Source organism: Larimichthys crocea, chromosome XIX (assembly GCF_000972845.2).
Source record: "Larimichthys crocea isolate SSNF chromosome XIX, L_crocea_2.0, whole genome shotgun sequence".
Classification (NCBI taxonomy): Eukaryota; Metazoa; Chordata; class Actinopteri; family Sciaenidae; genus Larimichthys; species Larimichthys crocea.
The window spans coordinates 10,190,679-10,209,651 of record NC_040029.1 but is presented as its reverse complement, the minus strand read 5'-3'; the positions used below and the strand labels follow the sequence as shown (position 1 = coordinate 10,209,651).

General features: G+C 43.6%; 1 protein-coding gene across 5 annotated transcripts in view; it reads right to left on the bottom strand.

Moving 5' to 3' along the window:
• Positions 1-18,973, bottom strand: part of LOC104929357 (microtubule-associated protein 2) — a 46,179-nt gene that overhangs the window by 3,869 nt on the left and 23,337 nt on the right. The window contains exons 3-12 of one of the 5 annotated variants that reach the window (XM_027291405.1): positions 17,704-17,768; positions 11,863-12,041; positions 10,649-10,723; positions 5,317-8,028; positions 4,933-5,130; positions 4,647-4,784; positions 3,929-3,984; positions 2,942-3,059; positions 2,723-2,773; positions 1,790-2,100 (exon numbers count right to left, since the gene is read on the bottom strand). In XM_027291405.1, coding sequence (XP_027147206.1) covers positions 1,790-2,100; positions 2,723-2,773; positions 2,942-3,059; positions 3,929-3,984; positions 4,647-4,784; positions 4,933-5,130; positions 5,317-8,028; positions 10,649-10,723; positions 11,863-12,001 — 3,798 coding nt within the window. In that variant the 5' untranslated portion in view covers positions 12,002-12,041; positions 17,704-17,768. Of the gene's footprint in view, positions 1-1,789; positions 2,101-2,722; positions 2,774-2,941; positions 3,060-3,138; positions 3,357-3,496; positions 3,518-3,928; positions 3,985-4,646; positions 4,785-4,932; positions 5,131-5,316; positions 8,029-10,648; positions 10,724-11,862; positions 12,042-17,703; positions 17,769-18,973 lie in introns of those variants that run through there. The other 4 variants (XM_027291404.1, XM_027291406.1, XM_027291407.1 and 1 more) reach the window with 4 other exon arrangements.

Here is an 18,973-nt window from a genome sequence, read left to right as displayed (position 1 = left end):
CTAAATACATTACTGACCAAATAATAACAAACAAACAAGAACATAGCCACGTTTTGGGGGTTAAACACAACCATTGAGAGTATTTCTGCCCTGTGAACCAGTTTGTGTTGTCTTGCAATATAAAATTATTTTTTAAGTGTCTACTTCATTGCTCAAACGCAGAAAGAAAGTGAAAAGAAACCAGAAAGAGATCTGACAGCAAACCTCCGTCTCTCACGTCCACACACACCTGACCTGGATTCTCTTCCTCTCACCTGCACACACACACTTACACCACCTGGTCCTCTCTACATCTGTTGCAGCACAGACAGCTGCAAGGTCGACCAATGACAAAGCACCTGCACTAAACCCAATGACAATCAAACTAAACACATATATGGATTTTATTTATGTACTAGTCCTGTTGCTCTTTGATAGCAATTTGATTATTTTTGAGATTTTAATTTGTTGTTCAACCAAGCTTCATTCAGTCAACTGATGATCTTCGTTCTTAAATCAGGGTCAAAACTCTGCCAAAATGTGACTCATAATGTAATATAACCAAAACACTGAGCCTGCAGTCTAATGTTCATGTTTTACTCCATGTGAATATTACAAGAGGAAAAAGGTCTTTCATGTCAAAATAAAATGACGTTGAAACATTATATAATTATCAGTCATTTTAATATATAAAACCAAAATTTTTCCATTTATCTAGTGCTACACACAGCTCCAGTTTATGCTCTACAAAGCCTGCACAAAGTGCTGCTCCTCCAAGTCGTGCGTCACCCAGCTTCATTAAATATTTCTGCGCCTATGTCACATTTCTACCCGAAGAGGAAAAAAGAGCTTCTCTTCCTCCATACATCACCGGGGTTAATGAAAAGTCTCACCTCTTAAATCTCCCTGGGACATTAAGGGCTGTCTGTTGCCTTGGTTATGTGATTAAAAATGAGTCTGCTCGCCGAGCGCCCATTTGTCTCACAAACACTTTTTTGGGATGAAGTCAGTTTAGTTTGAAGTCTAAAAAACGAGGGGGAGAAGGTGATGCAAGGTGTTTGTAGCTTCTCCACTTGAAATTACCAATACTATGCACAGCAATGGTGAATATTCCTACAAAAACGCCTGTTTTAAATCTGATCCTAAGACTATCACATGGTTAGTTTTAGTACAGCCAAAGCTGTCCTCCTTCAACAAGGAGAAATTTGACAAAGGTAAGGAGAAGGAAGACAACGAAAGAGTCACGGAAGAGGCTGGAGGCAGCTGATGACGGAGATGACAGCAGACAGGGAGAGGACAGTCGGAGGGAGTGGCGGCGGAGGTTTGGAGGCAGGTCAGACAGTGAGTGATAGTGAAGATGTGAGGAGACGAGAGAGAAACTCTCATTTTTGTGTGCACATTTTTATCTTTGTGTTGCATCTTGAGTGTATGAATAGTAGTGTTTAAATATCATGTTGTCCAGCTAAAATAAAAGGTGTAACCACTAACGAATAAACAAAATGAAAATGTTAGTCTTGCTTGATTTGCAGTAAATAGTGAGAGCTCACCATTCAGCCTTTTCAACCTTTATAAGGTGTACAACAACAGTTTGTCCTTTAATGCCACCATGTGGCAGAACAAGGGAAATACATGACATTTAGAAAATTTGAAGGACATCAAGCAGAAATTTTGAAATATGATGTCAGTTAAATATCTCCTGACTATTTTGTCTCTTTCTGGCTTACGTGACAAAAAGTTTCTGTTGAAATCTTGCCAAGAGCAGATTTCTTGTCTTCTTGCCACTACGTCACTCATGTTTCACTGTGGTTACCTGTCCGCCTTTTGGCTGGTGCTTCAGGTTGGAGGTGGACCCGATCTTGGACTTTACATTCTTCAGGTCAGGCAGGGGCTGATTGACAACCTTCAGCTGCCGTTGGGCAGATGAAGGAGACTTGGGCGGGGTTCGGATCACAGCCACCTTCTTCTCCTGGAAGGCGCTGAAGGATTTGGGTGTGTGGCTGCCGGGGGTGCGCGAGCCAGGAGTGCGGCAGGAGTAGCTGGGGGGCGTGCCAGGTGTGACAGCGGAGGATCCGGGGGTGGACGCACCGCTGCGGACTGATCGGGAACGTGCGGAGTCTGTGCCTTGAGAGAAGAACAGATATCTTGATTAGAATGATGAATGGGAACAAAGAAAACCCTTCCTGAAGACTTTGGACAAAGAGAAAAGTCAGGAAGAAAGATGTGAGAAACAAAGACAAGAACATTAGAGTGACAGATGGATGATCCTTCATCTGGTTCTGATGGTGATGATAAGGATGGAGCTGTCAACACTGCACAAAACAAACAACCCAGTTTAAACAAGAATGTTTAACAAGGAGCAGAAAAGCACACACAGGCAGCTGAATTCATTTGGCGGCTTGTTGCTGGGATACTGGTGCAGGACAAATAGGACTTTAGTCGACAACCTCTGGAATAAGAGCGAGAAGTAGCAACCTGTTGCTATGGGTCCCAACTGCTCCTCTGATCAGGTACCTGCAGGTCTGACAACACCAAATTTAACATGACTTCAAAATATTTTCGTGAAGTTTGGAAATAAGCTTAAGGTCCTTTGATTGTTTAACTTTTTGAAACCTGCAGACACCCGTCAGAATAATGTGTGACCAAGATGAATGAATGAATGTTTTGTCATTTCTATCTATCAAAAGCACGATATGTTGATGAAGACGGTGTGATGGGTAAAACAGGAGCTACTAAGGTGGTCTACCTGCCATACCAGGGGCTCTTCCAGACCTGTTGTCCGCTCTAGACTGGAATGCTTTGAGAGAGGGGTAGCAGAAAAAAGCAGGGCAAAAGGTGCAAGGTGGTCGCAGTTAAAGATTTTTGTAAAAAGAAAGTGATCGAGGAGAGTGCTGCTAAGTGAGTGTTAAGAGGCAAACTTGCTGGAAGGTTCTGTTGCATATACAGGATATGTGTGTATTCTTACAGGTTGGCCTGGAGGGGGTGCTATTGTCCTCTTGTTCAGCAGCAGGGATGTGGCGTGTCAGAGATTTGGCAGGCCTGGGCAGGGACGACCTCTTCTCTGGGCTGCGGTATGCTCTCTCCTGAATGAACACACACACACTGAAGAGTCAATACAAGAAGCACGCTGCATGGGAACATGGACATTGGTTCCAGCTCCCTGTCGACCCTCTGTTTTCCTTTCATTTTACCTTCTCTGCCCATTTGTTTGACAGAGCGGACGGGTGGGCACATGCAGAGGAGGGACGGACCTCAGTGAGCTCTGCCTCAGTAAAGGGGCTCCGTTTAAGGCTACAGGCAGAGCCGGGCCGGGGGGGATGGTGGTGATCAGATGCCCGGCGCTGAACTGCCATCTTTAACAGAACAGCCCTCGTGGGGCTCTGGACCCCGAAAGCATGCAGGATGTGAGGGTGATGTAACAAACAGATGGAGAAAGGAAGAAGTGAGATGTGATGGGACAGAGATGAAACACTACTTGCAAGTGTACGTCTTGTTACTGTTATTTGATTTCTGTACTCACAGATGTTCTCTGTCGAGACATCTGCAAGGACAGAGGCAAGCATGCAAGACAAAATGAATATACACAGAAACAAAGACACATTCAGACATGCAGAAATGAAAAAGGAAGGAGTTTGTTATACAATAACAAACCATGATGCAATACAGGGTAACAAACCTGTTTGCAACAATATAGTATTTTTACAGAGATGGCTGGAATAACTAAAGCATACTGAAAGGATTCAATTCTCTACCTTCTATACGGATTACTTCCTACTCTGTATGCTTTAAGATGATACATGTACTGCTGTACATTCATATTTACATAACATCCCAAAAAAACCTAATTCAGACATGATCAAAAACACCACAAAAACTGCAAAAATAGTCATGAATATGCCTCCAAAAAAGGACCTGAAAATGAATGATAATCACAGGCATTAATAGTACTTACAGTGGTCCTCTCCCTGGACTGATGGGCCACACTGAGGGGCTGATGGCTTTCCATACCTGAAAAGAAAGAGTCCTGCTGTAATGACTGATGTAAACCAGCGAGGGGAGACACTTTGCGAGTGTGATTTTTCACGCACGACACACATAAACATCCATAAATGCACTCTGAATAGTTCAAACGTCTGACACTGCTGCATTTGTGTTCAGAGATCAGTGGAAACACCATCTACACATGACCAACCAGCTGACCAACCACACAACCTTCAACATGCAGCCATTACCAGCAGACATATACAGGTTACATTTAGCTATCAGAAAAAATAATCCAGAGTAGCAAAACATTTAGTTTAGTTTGGCATCAGTGAGCAGAAATAAACATGAATATGACACCAAGCAGGAGTAAATACTCCACTTTGACAAAATTATAACAAAAATAGAAACAAGACAAAGCTCATAAAATAAAGACCAAACATGATTTAAATATGGGTAAGCAGCACATGATGTTTGCCAGCTACATTGCACCTGCTTGATTCCTCAAAGAGCCATCAATAGAGAGAGAGCAGAGTCATTCAGACTTTATACTGGAACCCCAAATTGTTTTAGCTTTGAATTAATTTCCAGTTGAAATAATACAAACAAGAATGCAAAGTCATTATTAATGGTGTTAGTGGTTGCCCTCTCTCTATCCACAGCACCGGTTCCTGGTGAAGAGTGTTCACCTGTGGCCTTGCGTCTAGCAGAGCTGTGAAGCAGAGCAGGCCTAGGATGTCTGGCCGCCACTTTGGCTACACTCTTTCGAGATGGAGAACGAGTTTGGAGGGCTGACACCTTATTCTGGTCAGCCCTCCTCATGCCTACTAGCAAAGAGGAGAGACAGGATTATACCGACATGCAAAACCTCGGTTAAAAGTACTGCAGAGAGACATATTTGTGACATTGGTAAGGTATAAAATGTACATTGATTTTTAAAAAGTACATGATAGTTCATGAATACAGAATTGAAACCTTTTTTCTTCTTCATCTCCTCTCTTGGCGGATGGTGGCTGGTTACTTTACGGTACACTTTACTCTCAGTGGTGCCAGGACGGCCCCTTCCTCTGCCAGGGGCCCGTTTAGCGGGTCTGTCCACCACAGGTGTACTGGTGAGACTCTGGGTCTGAGGAAGGGCTTCAATTTGCTGAGTCATGATACTTTTGTCATCATCTGCAGTGGAGAGGGATTAAAAGAGGACTAATTCTCCACACTGCTAGCTATCTAGGAGCCAGCTCATTACAAAAGACACATTGGGATTAACTAGTAACAAATTTCATGGTGTTAGCTAGTTTTTGGTATAAACAGTTATTTATGCATTAATGTCTCAAACATTTATTTTACAAGTGATCTGGGTACCTTGTGAGTCCATCCAGCCACTGTCTGAATCTAGGATGGAGATGTCCATGGTGGTTTCATCGTGAGCTGCCTGCTGGCAGAGCACATCTGAGGTTTCCTCCTCCTGACCAATCGAGAGGTCTTTCTCCTCCTGTTTTTCACCCATCCTCTCCTTCCCCTCATCCACTGCTCCCATCCTTTTTTGGTCTCTCTCTGCTCCTACACCATCTGAACCAACTTCCTCCACTCCCTGCTCCCCTGTTTTCTCTTCCTTTACTGCCTCACACTCCTCTTTCTTGCTTTCATCCCTACTTTTTTGTGTGTCTTTTGCAATGTTATCCTCTCCCATGCCTTCGTCTCTGCCACCTTCAATAAGTTGATCTTGGTCAGAACATGGAGATAAGTGTGAACTGTCCGTGGCAGGCTCCCCATCATCACTATTTTGGGCACTATGACTCCATTCTTCTGCTCCGGACCTGGGATCTTCGTCCACAATCTGATCATCTACTGTCAGCCTCACCTCGACTTTCTTTTGCTCTTCCTTTGCAGGCACTTTAGCTTCCTCCATGATCTCTTGAGGCTCTTCAGCAATCTCAATATCATCCTCATCATCTGCTTCTTCCTCTACTTGTGCTTGAGGTATAATGATGACTGGGGAGGATATGCGTGGCTTTGGTGAGCATTTATCCAGAGTCACCTCCTGTAAATGGATTTGGGGATTTTTCTCATCTGAGAGCTTTTTAATGGTTTTAACCTCAACATCTTTTGAGGTCTCTTGCTTTTCTATTGTTTCTAATCTTGCAGGTGTCCCATGTTCACTTTGAATCTTCTTTTCATCTTTTTCCATGCTCTCTAAAGACTGAGATGACGCCATTTCAAGTTCATCGTGTCTTTCTACTGATTCTTCCTGCTCAGATTTCTGCACTTCCTCTACTAACTGTATCTGTTTAGTGTCAATCCTCTCAGTCTCTGGATCGTCCCCTGCTTTAACCTCTGGTAAGACATCTTTCCCAGCCTTCTCTTCATTGACTTGGGTTTCTGAGGGTATATCTGCTGCAGATATGGGGGTGGTGGGAGTTGGGGGAACCTTACTTCCTGTCTCCGTAAGAGTGAAAGTAAAGGAATTGTCTGGTGGGATGGGAGAAGCCTCTCTGGAGGGGTCTTTTTCAACGTCTACCTCAGGGATCGCTTGGATCTTTATGTCACCAGGCAGGCCACTCTCCAAACGAAACTCAGTCAGTCTGTCTTTTGAAGAAGTCATTGGGATTCTTAGGCGATCAGGTTTAACTCCACTTGTCACCGCTTTTTCGAGAATCAGGGTTGTCTTTACTGGTACGTCTTTCTTTTCAAACACTGCTTTTTGAGAGATCTCAGGGGTAATTCCTTTAGGATCTTGTTGTTGTTGCATTCCTTCAACACCTTCAACTTCTGTTGGCCCAAGCTCTTCTTCAACTTCACTCTCCATAGAAGGAAAACGCTGGTGTGGAGAGTCCCCAGGACTGGGTACATCAGCAGGAGAAGGCATGGGCCCTGAGTACTCACTGAAGACACAGTAGCCCAGTTCCTCCAGCTGGCTTTCCCCTCCCACAACTCTCGGGGTCTGATCTCCCAAGGCAAGCTTGGCCAAAGAACTCCCCACCAGAGCAGATACATTGGAGGGCACAGACTTTCGTCTCATGTGATCAAGCTCCCTCCTCTCTAATGATGGCCGAGGCAGGTCTCCTGCCAGGTCCAACATCTCAGAGAGGCTACCTGAATGTTCAAATCTCGAATTGTGCTTATGAGAAGATGAAACAGATTCTTCCTGGGTGGAAACATCTTCAGTTGATTCAGTGGTAGTTGGGGTAATTGAGACAGCTGGAGGAACCTGGTCTTGGCTCTCCACAGATGGTGTTGAAGAGGAAACCTCAGATTTATCAAGGCTTCCACTAACAGGACCTAACTTTTCTGACTTCTTTTCAGTCACTGTCTGTCCTGCAGAAGACCCATTGTTTTGTTCCACTGAAATATTACCAGGAGACGTTCCAGCTTTTGTCTCCTCTTGTTCCTCGAGCTTTTGCGTAACGCTTTCAGTTTCCCCACATAACTTTGTCTCTGCTGCTGTGCTGAGTTCATAATAGCTCTGGGTTTGTGATGTTTCCTCTTCGTGGCTTTTTGATGACGTCTCAAAGTAGGTTTTTGCTCCTGATTCTACAAAAATAACTGACGTGGCTTTCAACTCTGCACCAGGTTCTGGACTTGACTTGACAGTTTCTTGCGTTTCGTCCTCTTTTTGAAGTGTCTCATGCAATCTAATGTCACAGCCACTGTCTTGGTCCTCCTTATTTATTACCTCAACTGCTGTAGATCTTTCCTTGCTTTCATCCATAGGGGCTTCTGATTTGCTTGGTATGATATTTCCTTCTATGTCTTCCTCCTTAATATCTGATAACTTCTCTGTCTCTTCTGTCAGTAAAGGTTGTTTTGCTTCTTTTTCTTTGGACTCTACTAGCAGGTCGCTCTCAGCAGTCCCTTCTACTACCTCCTTTCTGTCTTGTCCACCTTGCTGAATTGAGGTCTCAGAGAGTTCTTTCTCTTTAACAGAGGGAGGAGGATGAGGTTCATTTGAGGTGAGCTCTGCACCTTCAGGTGTTGCTCTTTCAACTTCCTTCTGTTGTAGCGACGCCACTTGAGGTTCAACTTCTTTTATAGCAGACTCACACGTCGCCTTACTGATACATTCTTCCGGCTGGGCTGTGAGTTTGAAGGATACTTGTACAACTTTTGTGCTTGGGTCAGTTTAGCTGAAAAGCTTTGCTTGAAGCATCCACAAAAGCTAGCCAATACAGTCAAGCCGAAGCCTTCTGCACATATATACAGTCGCTCCCCATCAAGCAAAACACACAGCACGGTGTACTGTATTTTGCAGCAGGCCACAACAGCACAGGGGGGGTTACAGCACCTAAGATAGCGTGCAGAACTGGAATGAAGGAATGAGTTGCATGATGTTAGATGACCATAAATAAATGTATACAAACATATTGAATTCCTATTGTAATACACAAGATAAAGATATTTCATTTGATGTAATCAAGTTAATGGTGTCATTACAGTATTTACTGCAAGTACAGGAGTGGATGGTTTTTGAAAAAAAAAAGTAAATTTAGGCTTATTAGGGGTATATTAATGATTTAATTGACCATAAAGATGATGATTCATGTCCAATGAGGGTGTGTTCTTAGTAACAATAGGAAAACAGGATCCTTTGCCTTAGGATGAAATGAAAACAACACTGAAACTCAAAGCAAGTGATATTCAACAAACGTCAAGTACATTCAGGACCATGAAGCACCCGTACAGCTGGGCGCACTCAGAAACACCTTCTTGCACACATTATTCCAGCAAAACCTCCACATGAAGATATACAGATGACTACTTCTAGCAACACTTATGTCTACAATGCTCGAGACAGTGATAGTTGCATTTGCAATGTAGCTGGCAATACAAAGGTGCAGAAATGATCAACGATGTGGTTGATCAGGTGTTCTAATGTGAAGCAAATGGTCATGTTTGGCATGAAAAAAGCACAAAATCAAAAGTCACATCATCTTGCACATGGCAACTTCAGGTATTGAAGCAGAAGCTTAAGGATTTAAGAGCAACAAAGCTGCAGGAAGGTTGGCGGCAAAGCCCGAGTTGCATCACAGTTTATAAATCAAGAGTGAAAAAGTCTTTGCACCAAGGGATTAACATTCACTCCAACACACTTTTATAAAGAAAGGATGTATAGTACACTCACACAAAACCACACACACCTTTTTGTGATGGGCTGTGTTCACCTTGATGACTTCCTCCATTGAGGACCTCAGGTGTCTGGGCCGGCTGGCAGCCCAGAGCCTGGGGCTCTGTTAAATAATCTGCCTGCTCTAAGAGCGAGTCTCCGGGCCGCTCATATGCCACTTCCTCCGGGTAACTGTGGGGCTCCTCTGGAGCCTCCTCCCCATCCTCATCCTGCTGTTGACTGACAACCTCTACTTTATCTTCTTTGAGCGGGGGAAGGGAGACACATAGATGAGACATGGAGGACAATAAAACTGGGGTTACACTTTCAGCTCTGATGGAGATGCATGGGATGCAATCGACATATCTTCTAATCTTGTCTTGCTAGATAAATATATAGCATGAACTAAAAAAGACACTAGAAGAGTTTGGCTTAGAACGCTATGTTTTAGACCATCCTACAACTTTGAATGATACCCTAACACGTATGCTATTAGTCTAAGGCCGCATTCAGGCAGGATCTGCAGCGAAAACACACAAGTTTTTCCATTCATCTGAGTGGTGGTCGTCAATTTTGTCCGCCAAGAGACACAGTGACCTGAGCCAGACGTCACGCTGCAACCGCCAATCAGATGATTGGATCGGTCAAATCTGCAGTCACCCTGAAATGTCTCTGAAACTGACACTATCCAGGTGGATTCATGGACTAAACTCGAACTCTACCTGTTGCAGCATTGTTTATTTCATGAACCAGCTTCTAAATCTGATTCTGGCTCACAATTTGCGCTGCAAAATAGAGACACAAAGAAGTTTAATATGGTTTGTGTCCAATGGTTTGAGAGAGAGAAAGACCAGTATCGATAAAGCCGGTAAATCAGCGATATAAAAAGTTATTTCTTGATTGTTTGGCAGCAGTTACGCTCAGCACAAATAGACACACACGGCTGCAGTTTGTCTGTGGCCCCTGATCCTGTCTGAATGTGGCCTAACAAATCTAAAAAAGTCTAAAAAAAGAAAAATCCTTTCGAGTATTTGTTGTGTTTATTAATGAATAACTGGCATTAGACCTAAACCATGCAGTGGGACTATGTGTTGGTGATTGCATGCCACATGCAGGAGGAAAGAGCTGAAAGCCAATCTGTGAAATTGAGAAAATCGATAGACAAAATGAGCAAATGAACAACACAGGAGATGTTCTGAGAGGAGGACCAGTGAGTGAGATGAAGGGCTCCAGTGGCAGGTTATGTACTCTAGCCTAAAGGGAGGAAAGGAAGGATGTTTGTGTTGTCTAGCTCTAGTTCCCAGGATTGATCCACGGGCATGTGTTAGAAAACTAATCAAACTACTGTTGTGTGATCAGGACAGAACAGCGTGGGACATGCTTCAGGCTCCTTAAAGGTGGTATGATCAGCTGACATGCAAAGGGGACGTCAGGGAAAGAAAGAGGAGGAGTTCTTCTCATGCCCCATTACTGAAACCCTCAAAGCTTCGTGTGTTTGGTGTCTCCTGTTTGAGGTTTTTACCAGTCTCACCACCATTCACACTCTCATCCTGAATGGTCTGAGTGGCTAGAAAAGTGTGTTTGTAGGTGTACCTTGTGCCACGGGCCCAATCTGCTCAGCGGATGGAGAGGGGGGAGGGGAGGGAGGCAAATTGGCTGAGTCATCCACTGCGAAGGGAGAGACAGAAAGAGAGAGAGAGAAAGAGAGAGAGAGACAGACAGACAGACAGACAACACCGGGAAGACAAGACGTGGATGGGAGGGCGGAAATGAAAAACGAACAACTCTGCTGACCTTATCTGTGGGTGGCCTCGCTTTGTGTGTGTGTGTTTGTGTGACGAGTTGTGTGGGTAAATCCCACAATCCTCCAGGGTTTGATTAGTGGCTAGAGAGCACCACTTACCTCAGATGGTGTAAAGGGTCAAAAACATTAAGAAACATATCATTATATTATAAAGATAACACAGGTTCCCCTAAATGTGCACATGCATAAATAGTTACCCAGCTTCATCCTGTTTTCCATCTCCTTTCCTCTCCTCTCTCTTTCTCCCTTTCTTATTTCCATTCTGACATCCACCAACCTGTGTTTCTGAATTATACTATAATTTGTTGACGATATGAAGCTTTATTTTATTATTTTTCTGATCACATTGCTTCAGTTGCCCCTTACAACATCAGAAAAATCAGGTCTTACCTCTCTACCTTCAAAAACCTCCTGAAGACCTCCAGCTCTTCAGAGGACCTCCTCTTCAACACTATCAACAACTGGACATGATAAATCTATCCCCCTTTGTGAGTAGTCCTTATTGCTGCACTAACATGTCCTTGTCACACTATACCTTGATTGTTTCCATTTTAAGGCGCATTGGATAAAAGCGTCAGCTAAATGACTAAAAGCAACTTTAGGTCAACTACATCATCATAATTTTAAATTTATTCGAGATCTGAAGCAAGAAAAAAAACCCCTATCCTCATTTATTTTCCTCAAAGCCTGCAGTCATGAAGATTTCTGCTCTACTTCCACAAATGTCCACAGGCCTTTCATACACTTTATACTTTTTAATTACTCCACTTGATTAACCCACAAGAGAACCATAACCAAGACTGTTCATCCAAATGTGAACCAGCTGGATCTGTTCTAGCACCCTTTTGGGGATTGACTGCCTTCGCCTGGCACTGTGGAACCAATCCCATTACCCCACAGCTGCAGACCCATCTGGCATTATGTGTAGACAGTCCAATAAATGTCACTGGTCCGTTGCTGCATGCACATGCTTACACACTCCACTCTGCCGCCGTGCTCCTACCTGTCGTTCCAGGATGCGCAGCTGCCCCGCCGTGGTATCCGTTCTCCCTGTAGGCAGAGCTGTAGGCGGAGTAGCCATTCTCGCCGTTCTCTTGGCCATTTGAGGACCAGTGCTCGTCTGGCTGCCGACCGTCTGCCATGCCTGCTGCCTGCTGGGACACCGGGGAGGGGATAGGTCACCTGTTGGAGAGAGTCAGGTGGAGAAAAGAGAAGAGAAAGATGATGGACATGCAGGAGAAGTTCACAAATCAGCCACCAGATGGAGTACGGTGCAGCATTATTCCTCTACCGGCTCAGCCTTTGTCTCAGCATCCACAGGGTGAGACATGAGGGAGACACTAAATATCTAATAACTAATATCTGTGTCTACTCCTTCATATTTTATTTTCTGTCACTTGTAAAGGCGTCAACATGTTTGTTTCTGTGGGCTTAGCAGGTAAAGCAAAACTCCCTCACTAGCCAAAATATACGTGAGCTTAAATCCAAAATAAGAATTAAAAAATGAGTAAAAAGCATCTAAAGAATAATGAATATACTACTGTTGAGACAAAAATGTGAAGGTGAACTGCAGCAGACAGCCTTATTATTTTACAAAGAAAGAAACACCCTTTCATTTCCCCCTCACCACAGATAAGGAGGTTGTTACCATGGCAACCACCACAGGTCTTATGGGGGTCCGGCAGATGGGTCTGACAGGCTTACCCCATTCAGACAACAGACAAAGTGCTACACACACACACACACACACACATACACACACACACAAATCTCGACAAATAAGTGCATCACATGAAAGCAGATCTATTAGCCCCCGTGTAACAAGCTCCTCCCAACAATCATAACAACAAAAAGTGATAAATTATCCTCGTCTAATCGAGCATGTACGCTCACAAAAGGAGAAAAACAAATAATGTTGCTTTTTAAAGCAGATTAGCAGGGAGGGGGCCTGCCTCGACAAACAGCACCATTATCAACATCAAACAGCTGCAGCTGATTTCATTAGAAAAAAATCATCTTTCCTCTTTCTCCTCCTCCCTCCATCTCCATCTTACGTTTCTCATGTCGGCTTTCTTTTGAACCGTGTTGTGCAGTGTTGCCTCAAAACTGACCGTATTTTTACTCGGCTTGTCTCGGACAAAGAGGACTCAGGATTTTATTTCAAGACAAGTCAAGACCATGTTAGCTACCTAAGCAGGCTATATACCACCTGGTCTTGGTCATGACTTGGTGTCGGTTTAGGTGGTCTGCTTGTAATTGCAAAGCTTGCACAATGAACATTAGCTGTAAAAGCTGCAAAATCTGAATTTTGTTACATTTGGATGGATCCAGTGTTGACATGGGTGGTATCTTCTCATGACTCTTGGTCTGTTTCCCAAAACTATTCTTTTAAATGAAGCTAGATCTGAGGGAAACATTACGTTAGCTCCATGGCAGCTTTGTAAAACAGTGTCTCCTCTCTCCTCTCCCTGCCTGCAGCGCTGCATGACGACAGCTTCACAGTAATCAGCTAATGTCTGCTGCAGTGAGGAGAGAGAGGCAGAGAGGGAGGGGAAAGACGAAGAAGACCCACTGACACTCAGAGATACTGGGCCAAACTGTCTGAGACTCAAAATCTCAGCCCAGGGCTCAGTGGAGAGGCGAGTCGAGTCCCAGCTGTTGCTAAGGAAGGAAACTGGTGCACTGACAGCCAGATTGTGCTGATGGTGGTTTAGGATTGCATTGACCTGCTTTCAGCTACTGCTTTGGCATTTACGCATTACAAAGGATGTCATGAAATACAAATCCTTTGTGATAAAAATGTACTTAATTACAGAGAAAACACAAGCACAACACAACTTTATGCCTCAAATGTAATACATCCTAGGGGTCAAAATCTACTGCTTTCATTATTTGCTGGCTTCTTGCCTGTGTTGATGTTTTTGTATTTGGATGCATCCCCGACCAGCAGACTGCACAATACTGACAATCACTGCCCTTTTAATAAAAAGGTGGAAAAACTGGTAGGATTGGTGGCTTCAGGTGTGCTTTACACCAGTGGGTCACAGGCTATAAACATTTTGTCCCTCAGATTGGCCCTTCATTTTTAGATTCATTGTAAGTTTATGTCTTATTCTCTAACTTTTATTTAGAGTAAAGTAAGCTTTAGTGCCCCAGAGGAGCCATTTTGCCTGTAAACAGCAGTCAATAGTAATAAATATTAAATATAACAATGAATAAACACTTGTAGTAAGATTAGATGCTGAGCTCAGGCTGCATTGTTTATTCGTCTCCTGATGTCTGGACCTTTCAGGACTTTGCTCTCCAGGCACGTACTGTTGTCCTCTTGTGATTAACATGATCCGACACTGCCCTCGGCCGTCAGCCCCTTTTAGCTGTTTACCAGTCAGAGAGAAAATGATGAAGTGGGTAATAGGCAACTTTCCAAACACAGTAACACTAAAAAGGCTCGATGTATTCAGAAAAGTGACAGCAATTACTCTCTCAGTACAGTGTGTCGGGTCAGTCTGCACTTTGCTTGGTGGTTACCTCTTTGAGCTTCTACAAATGCAGCAATTAATCAGCCTGTGAACCATCACCGTGTTGTGATCTTGAAAGGGTTAAATCAACAGCACGAGGAGTCAGAAAAGGACTGTCAAATCCCATTAGATCACAGGATCGGAGTCGAAAACAGAACATGTCGGCGTGATCTCTCACAGAGAAGAGAAGGTGTGGCAGGAGGCTTGAGGAGAGAGCTCGTCTGACGCTTTTGTCTTTCACCGCCGCCCACTTCTTCTACCTTCCAGACTCAGTATCCCTCTTCCCACCCTGTATCCCTAATCCGACCTCAGTTCCCTCCCTGTCAGTGCCTCCCCCCACCAAACTCACCCCCAATCTGGGTCACTCATCACGCCTCCGTGGAGCGCCGCTCACATCGGAATGTCACCATCCATTTGGGAGGGAGGGAGGAAACTCTGGCAATCTCGGCCAACCTGGCCTTAATCCTCTATGTGTGTGTCCATTTCTGTCAGTGTGTGTTTGAAAACTACATTGTCGACTTTGTCTCCAATTTTAAGGATGAATTTATATTATGTTATATTATATATTATGTATTTGTTAGAATAATGCTTTTATTCTTGTTCTCTTGCATGAATTATTTAATATTCTCTGACCTTCATTTGGCTCGCAGACGATTTTTGATTTGCATTTTGAGCATTTGGCATTGAGAATATTTTGGTAAAATTCAACCAATCATTTAACAGGGAATTTCCAGGAAAATAAACAGTTTAGGAGACAGAAGAAGGTCAATCAATACAGCAAATGGACTGTACTTATATAGCACCTTTCCAGGCACTTTTAAACTACATACACAAATTCACACACAGATGGCACAGCCAGGCAATTTAGGGTTCAGTATGTTGCTCAAGGACACTTCAACATGCAGACTGGAGGAGTCGGGGATCAAACCACCAATCATCTGATTAGTGGATAACCTACTCCTGAGCCACAGTCGCCCAATATGTCCACAAAACATGGACTAAAGTTCAAATATCACCTCAACTGCACGATTTATCTTAAGGCTAAATTCCACCAGGCACGGCTGCGATGCGTTCCGTGTGCGCCACAGCCACCGGAGCTAAGCACAGCTGTTCTAATCAACGTTTCAAACCCGACCAGAACAAAGTCACTGAAGTGAAATGACGGAGATGTGCCAGGTGGGGTTTTGGCATTAACTTGAATAAGGTTTCCAGAGACCAATTCAGGCAAAATTAACTATTTGGAAACAGCATTTTGAACTTCATTCTGACATTTTAGTTTGTTGATATACAGAGAAAATAATCTGCAGATTAATTCATAATAAAAGTAATTGTAATTTGCAGCCCTAAACTGTTTATCTTGCATTTTTGTGACAAATACTTAGCTACAACCGCCAAACTAACAGTCAGTCTGGAGTCATATGAGTCATAAAATCCAGCTCTACATTATTTACAATAACATCACAAACTAGTGGTTGCAGTGGATGATGGGTAACTGTCAGACTGAACCAGTGGCCCTGAGGAGGACAGTGAAGGTTGCCGTGACCTGTAATCAACCCAGAATCCAGCGGCTTCCTCTGCAGCAGCAGACGGCGGATTATGTTTCGTTGACTCAGCACGATAGGTTGATGCATAACGAGCACTGCCGGTGAAGTGTGAATGAAGTGTGTACACGGTGAACACATGCACAACGAGCGATGCACACACACACAAACACATGGCCGTCTTTAAGAGGCAGGGGCTGCTTCCAGATTGAGTACCATAGTAACAGCAGTATAGGTGCAGTGAGATGATGTGACTGAAACAGGAATGCTTCCTGGCACCCATCAGCCCCACCTCGTTGGTGATGTCATTGTTCCCATGGTGATATGTTGTGTGGGAGGGGCTGGTGGTGGACTTTGACCACATTATGGATCCTGAAATAGGTCATCAGATCCTCCAGGCGAAGCCCCGGGGGTCGTTCCTAACTGCACTGACACGAATTGGAACCGAGCAATTTAAATTCATCGATATGTTCAGAGCTGGTTGCTGGTTGGACCGATGATGTCATTTTAGGCTTTTAGGCTGGTGCTGATGCAGGCGGTGTAACTGTTTTGTTATGATAGCAGCTATGACAAAGACAAAAAGTCAATTCTCATTATTAAATTAAATAATTTAATTATAAAACATCATTTTAACCACTGTATAAGACAATGTATCTAAATATATACTAATATCTTTTTATTTTCTTCATCAGATTGGTGCATTTCTGCTGTGAAGTTGGACATTTGAACATGGGGACTACTTTCTGCCTCCACAAAGATAATAATGTTCAGTTTTGATTGACACTGTCAGAGAGGTATTCATTTATTGCAGGTCTTTAACACCAACATGACTTCATGTAGCACCGATTCACTGTTATAACTTCACTCTAGACGTATAACTGAATAACATTCTTATTTAATCGTGCTTTTTCTAGCACAGTCAAGTTTTTCCTGCATTATTATTCCCGCATGATAAAGAGAGCAACAGCTGAGACATTTTCACACAGCTCTGAGCTCTCCGAGCGCTGCCTCTTTGGCAGTCAGTGCCTCCCTCCCCAGCCATCTTTTCAGCATTTTCACGCATCCTTTATGACTGACGGGATTTAAGATGACTGTTGACAAGCCCACGCCCTGCACGCCCGTGTTCTTACACACCTAAACACACGCCCTGCTCCAATCAACGCGGACACAAACACACCCTCTCACTCACGTCCGCAAAGCTAAACCTTCCCTGGCTGGAGGCAAACACATTGTTGACGTGAGCTGAAGATAGACACAAACAGAAGATTTATCATCAAATCTGCATTTAACTGCTCGCTCAGGAAAGTCAAACACATTCAAGGAGAGAAAGCTCAAAACATGAGATTCAAGTTAATGACTGCTTTTTGGCGGTCAAAAATATCTTTCATGACATCACCCAAACAATCGGCCCTTCATGTTGGGGAGCATAATTCCCCCCTCTATTATATATCCATGAACAGCCGAGCTAATCATCTGGCTGAGTGCAGCCACTTAGATCTGACTCCCGGGCCCCATGAGTCATGGGAAAAGTGAGTGTGAAATGTCATGGAGTAGAAGTAATGCATAGTATACCATCTGGCAGCTGTCCAGACTTCCATGTTTTGGTGTTTTCTTTCGGTTATTGAGGTGTCAGATGAAAATATTTGACTTTAAAAGCTGTATTCAAGCAGAAGAGGATACCCGCTGGTCCTCTACAGCAGATATTCATGATCCCCAGATGATGAATCCAGTCGGATTCATCTAGCAGCACTGTGAGGTTAAATGATTGTCTTTCTGTTAGCTTACCAACCTTGAAGAGCTGTCTTTATGGATGAAACAGACAAGCGCTGAGATGAGGCGTCTGCTCAGACCTGCATTAAAAAAAGAGAAAAGATACACGTTAGCACATCAATACATTGCAGCACTAACACGGAGTTGTCTCACTGGGTCAAACCTTGTTTAATTCACTGACAGCTTTAAGCTCCAACGTCTGAATCCAGCCCAGCTAGTCCAGAATCAATTGAAGGACTTTTTACAAGACAGCCTTGTGTTAAACACGACCGTGCATGAGCCGTGCATGCACACAGCAGCTTAGCTCTGTCACCTGGAGTCCGCCAGCAGCATTAATCCAAACCTCAGCGTGGCCTTGGCTCTCTTTAAAGCTGCCACTGATGGGCTGGATGGACGACAACAAAGCTAAAGACGATCTATTCAGAGTGTGTGACGAGAGTGCACATGCATGCAAAAAAAGAGGAAAGAGTTTGTGTTATTAGCTATAGCCTTATATCGAACAATATATATGACACTGGAATCAAACTTCTTATCTACTTCACAGAAAGAAAGCAAAATATAATTTCTCTTTCCAAATTGGTAAGCTGAGAAACAAAAATAAACCATCGTTCGAGCTAATGAGCAAGAGAGGTCAGTAGGACAGTTTCCAAGACAACTGCAGGAATAATAATCCAAAAAGAAATCAAAGTGGCTTTTTCATAAACAAGTGATTACAAGTGAACTTGTCATCTGTGTGCCAACTATACAGACTCCACTTTGAGCTGTTTTTGAGATTTGTAAAATTCTTGGATTGGTCCGTTGGGGCTGAGCCAGGGGATGAGTTAAGGCTTAAACCGGCCATGAAGAAAGACAGACATGCACGTTTACTCTGCTTTGGGACTGTAAAGAAACAGAGCATCCTGTTAACATTAAAACAGTGTGAAAAGCACCGTTGGGGGGTTCTGGCGCCAACAGGCAGTTGGACGAGAAATAAAGAGATAGAGGATGAAGTAGAGGGACACAAAGAGAGCAAAACGGAGATTCTCCAAACAGGAAGGAGGTTGATTTATTAGAGACGAGAGAAAAGAGGCCTGGGGTGCAAAAGAGAAGGAAACAGAATGCACATAGGGGGAAAGTATTCCAACTAAAGGACAATTTCAACACAGTATTATCTCAAAATGACCTCAATAATCAGGTTTTTTGCCTCTTTAGACTCATCTTTATCAAAATCACAGTGTGTAAAAGCCTTTTTGTCTGTATGTATCACTGTTGTCACCATTACCCAAAGATTCTCTCCAGAACTGCA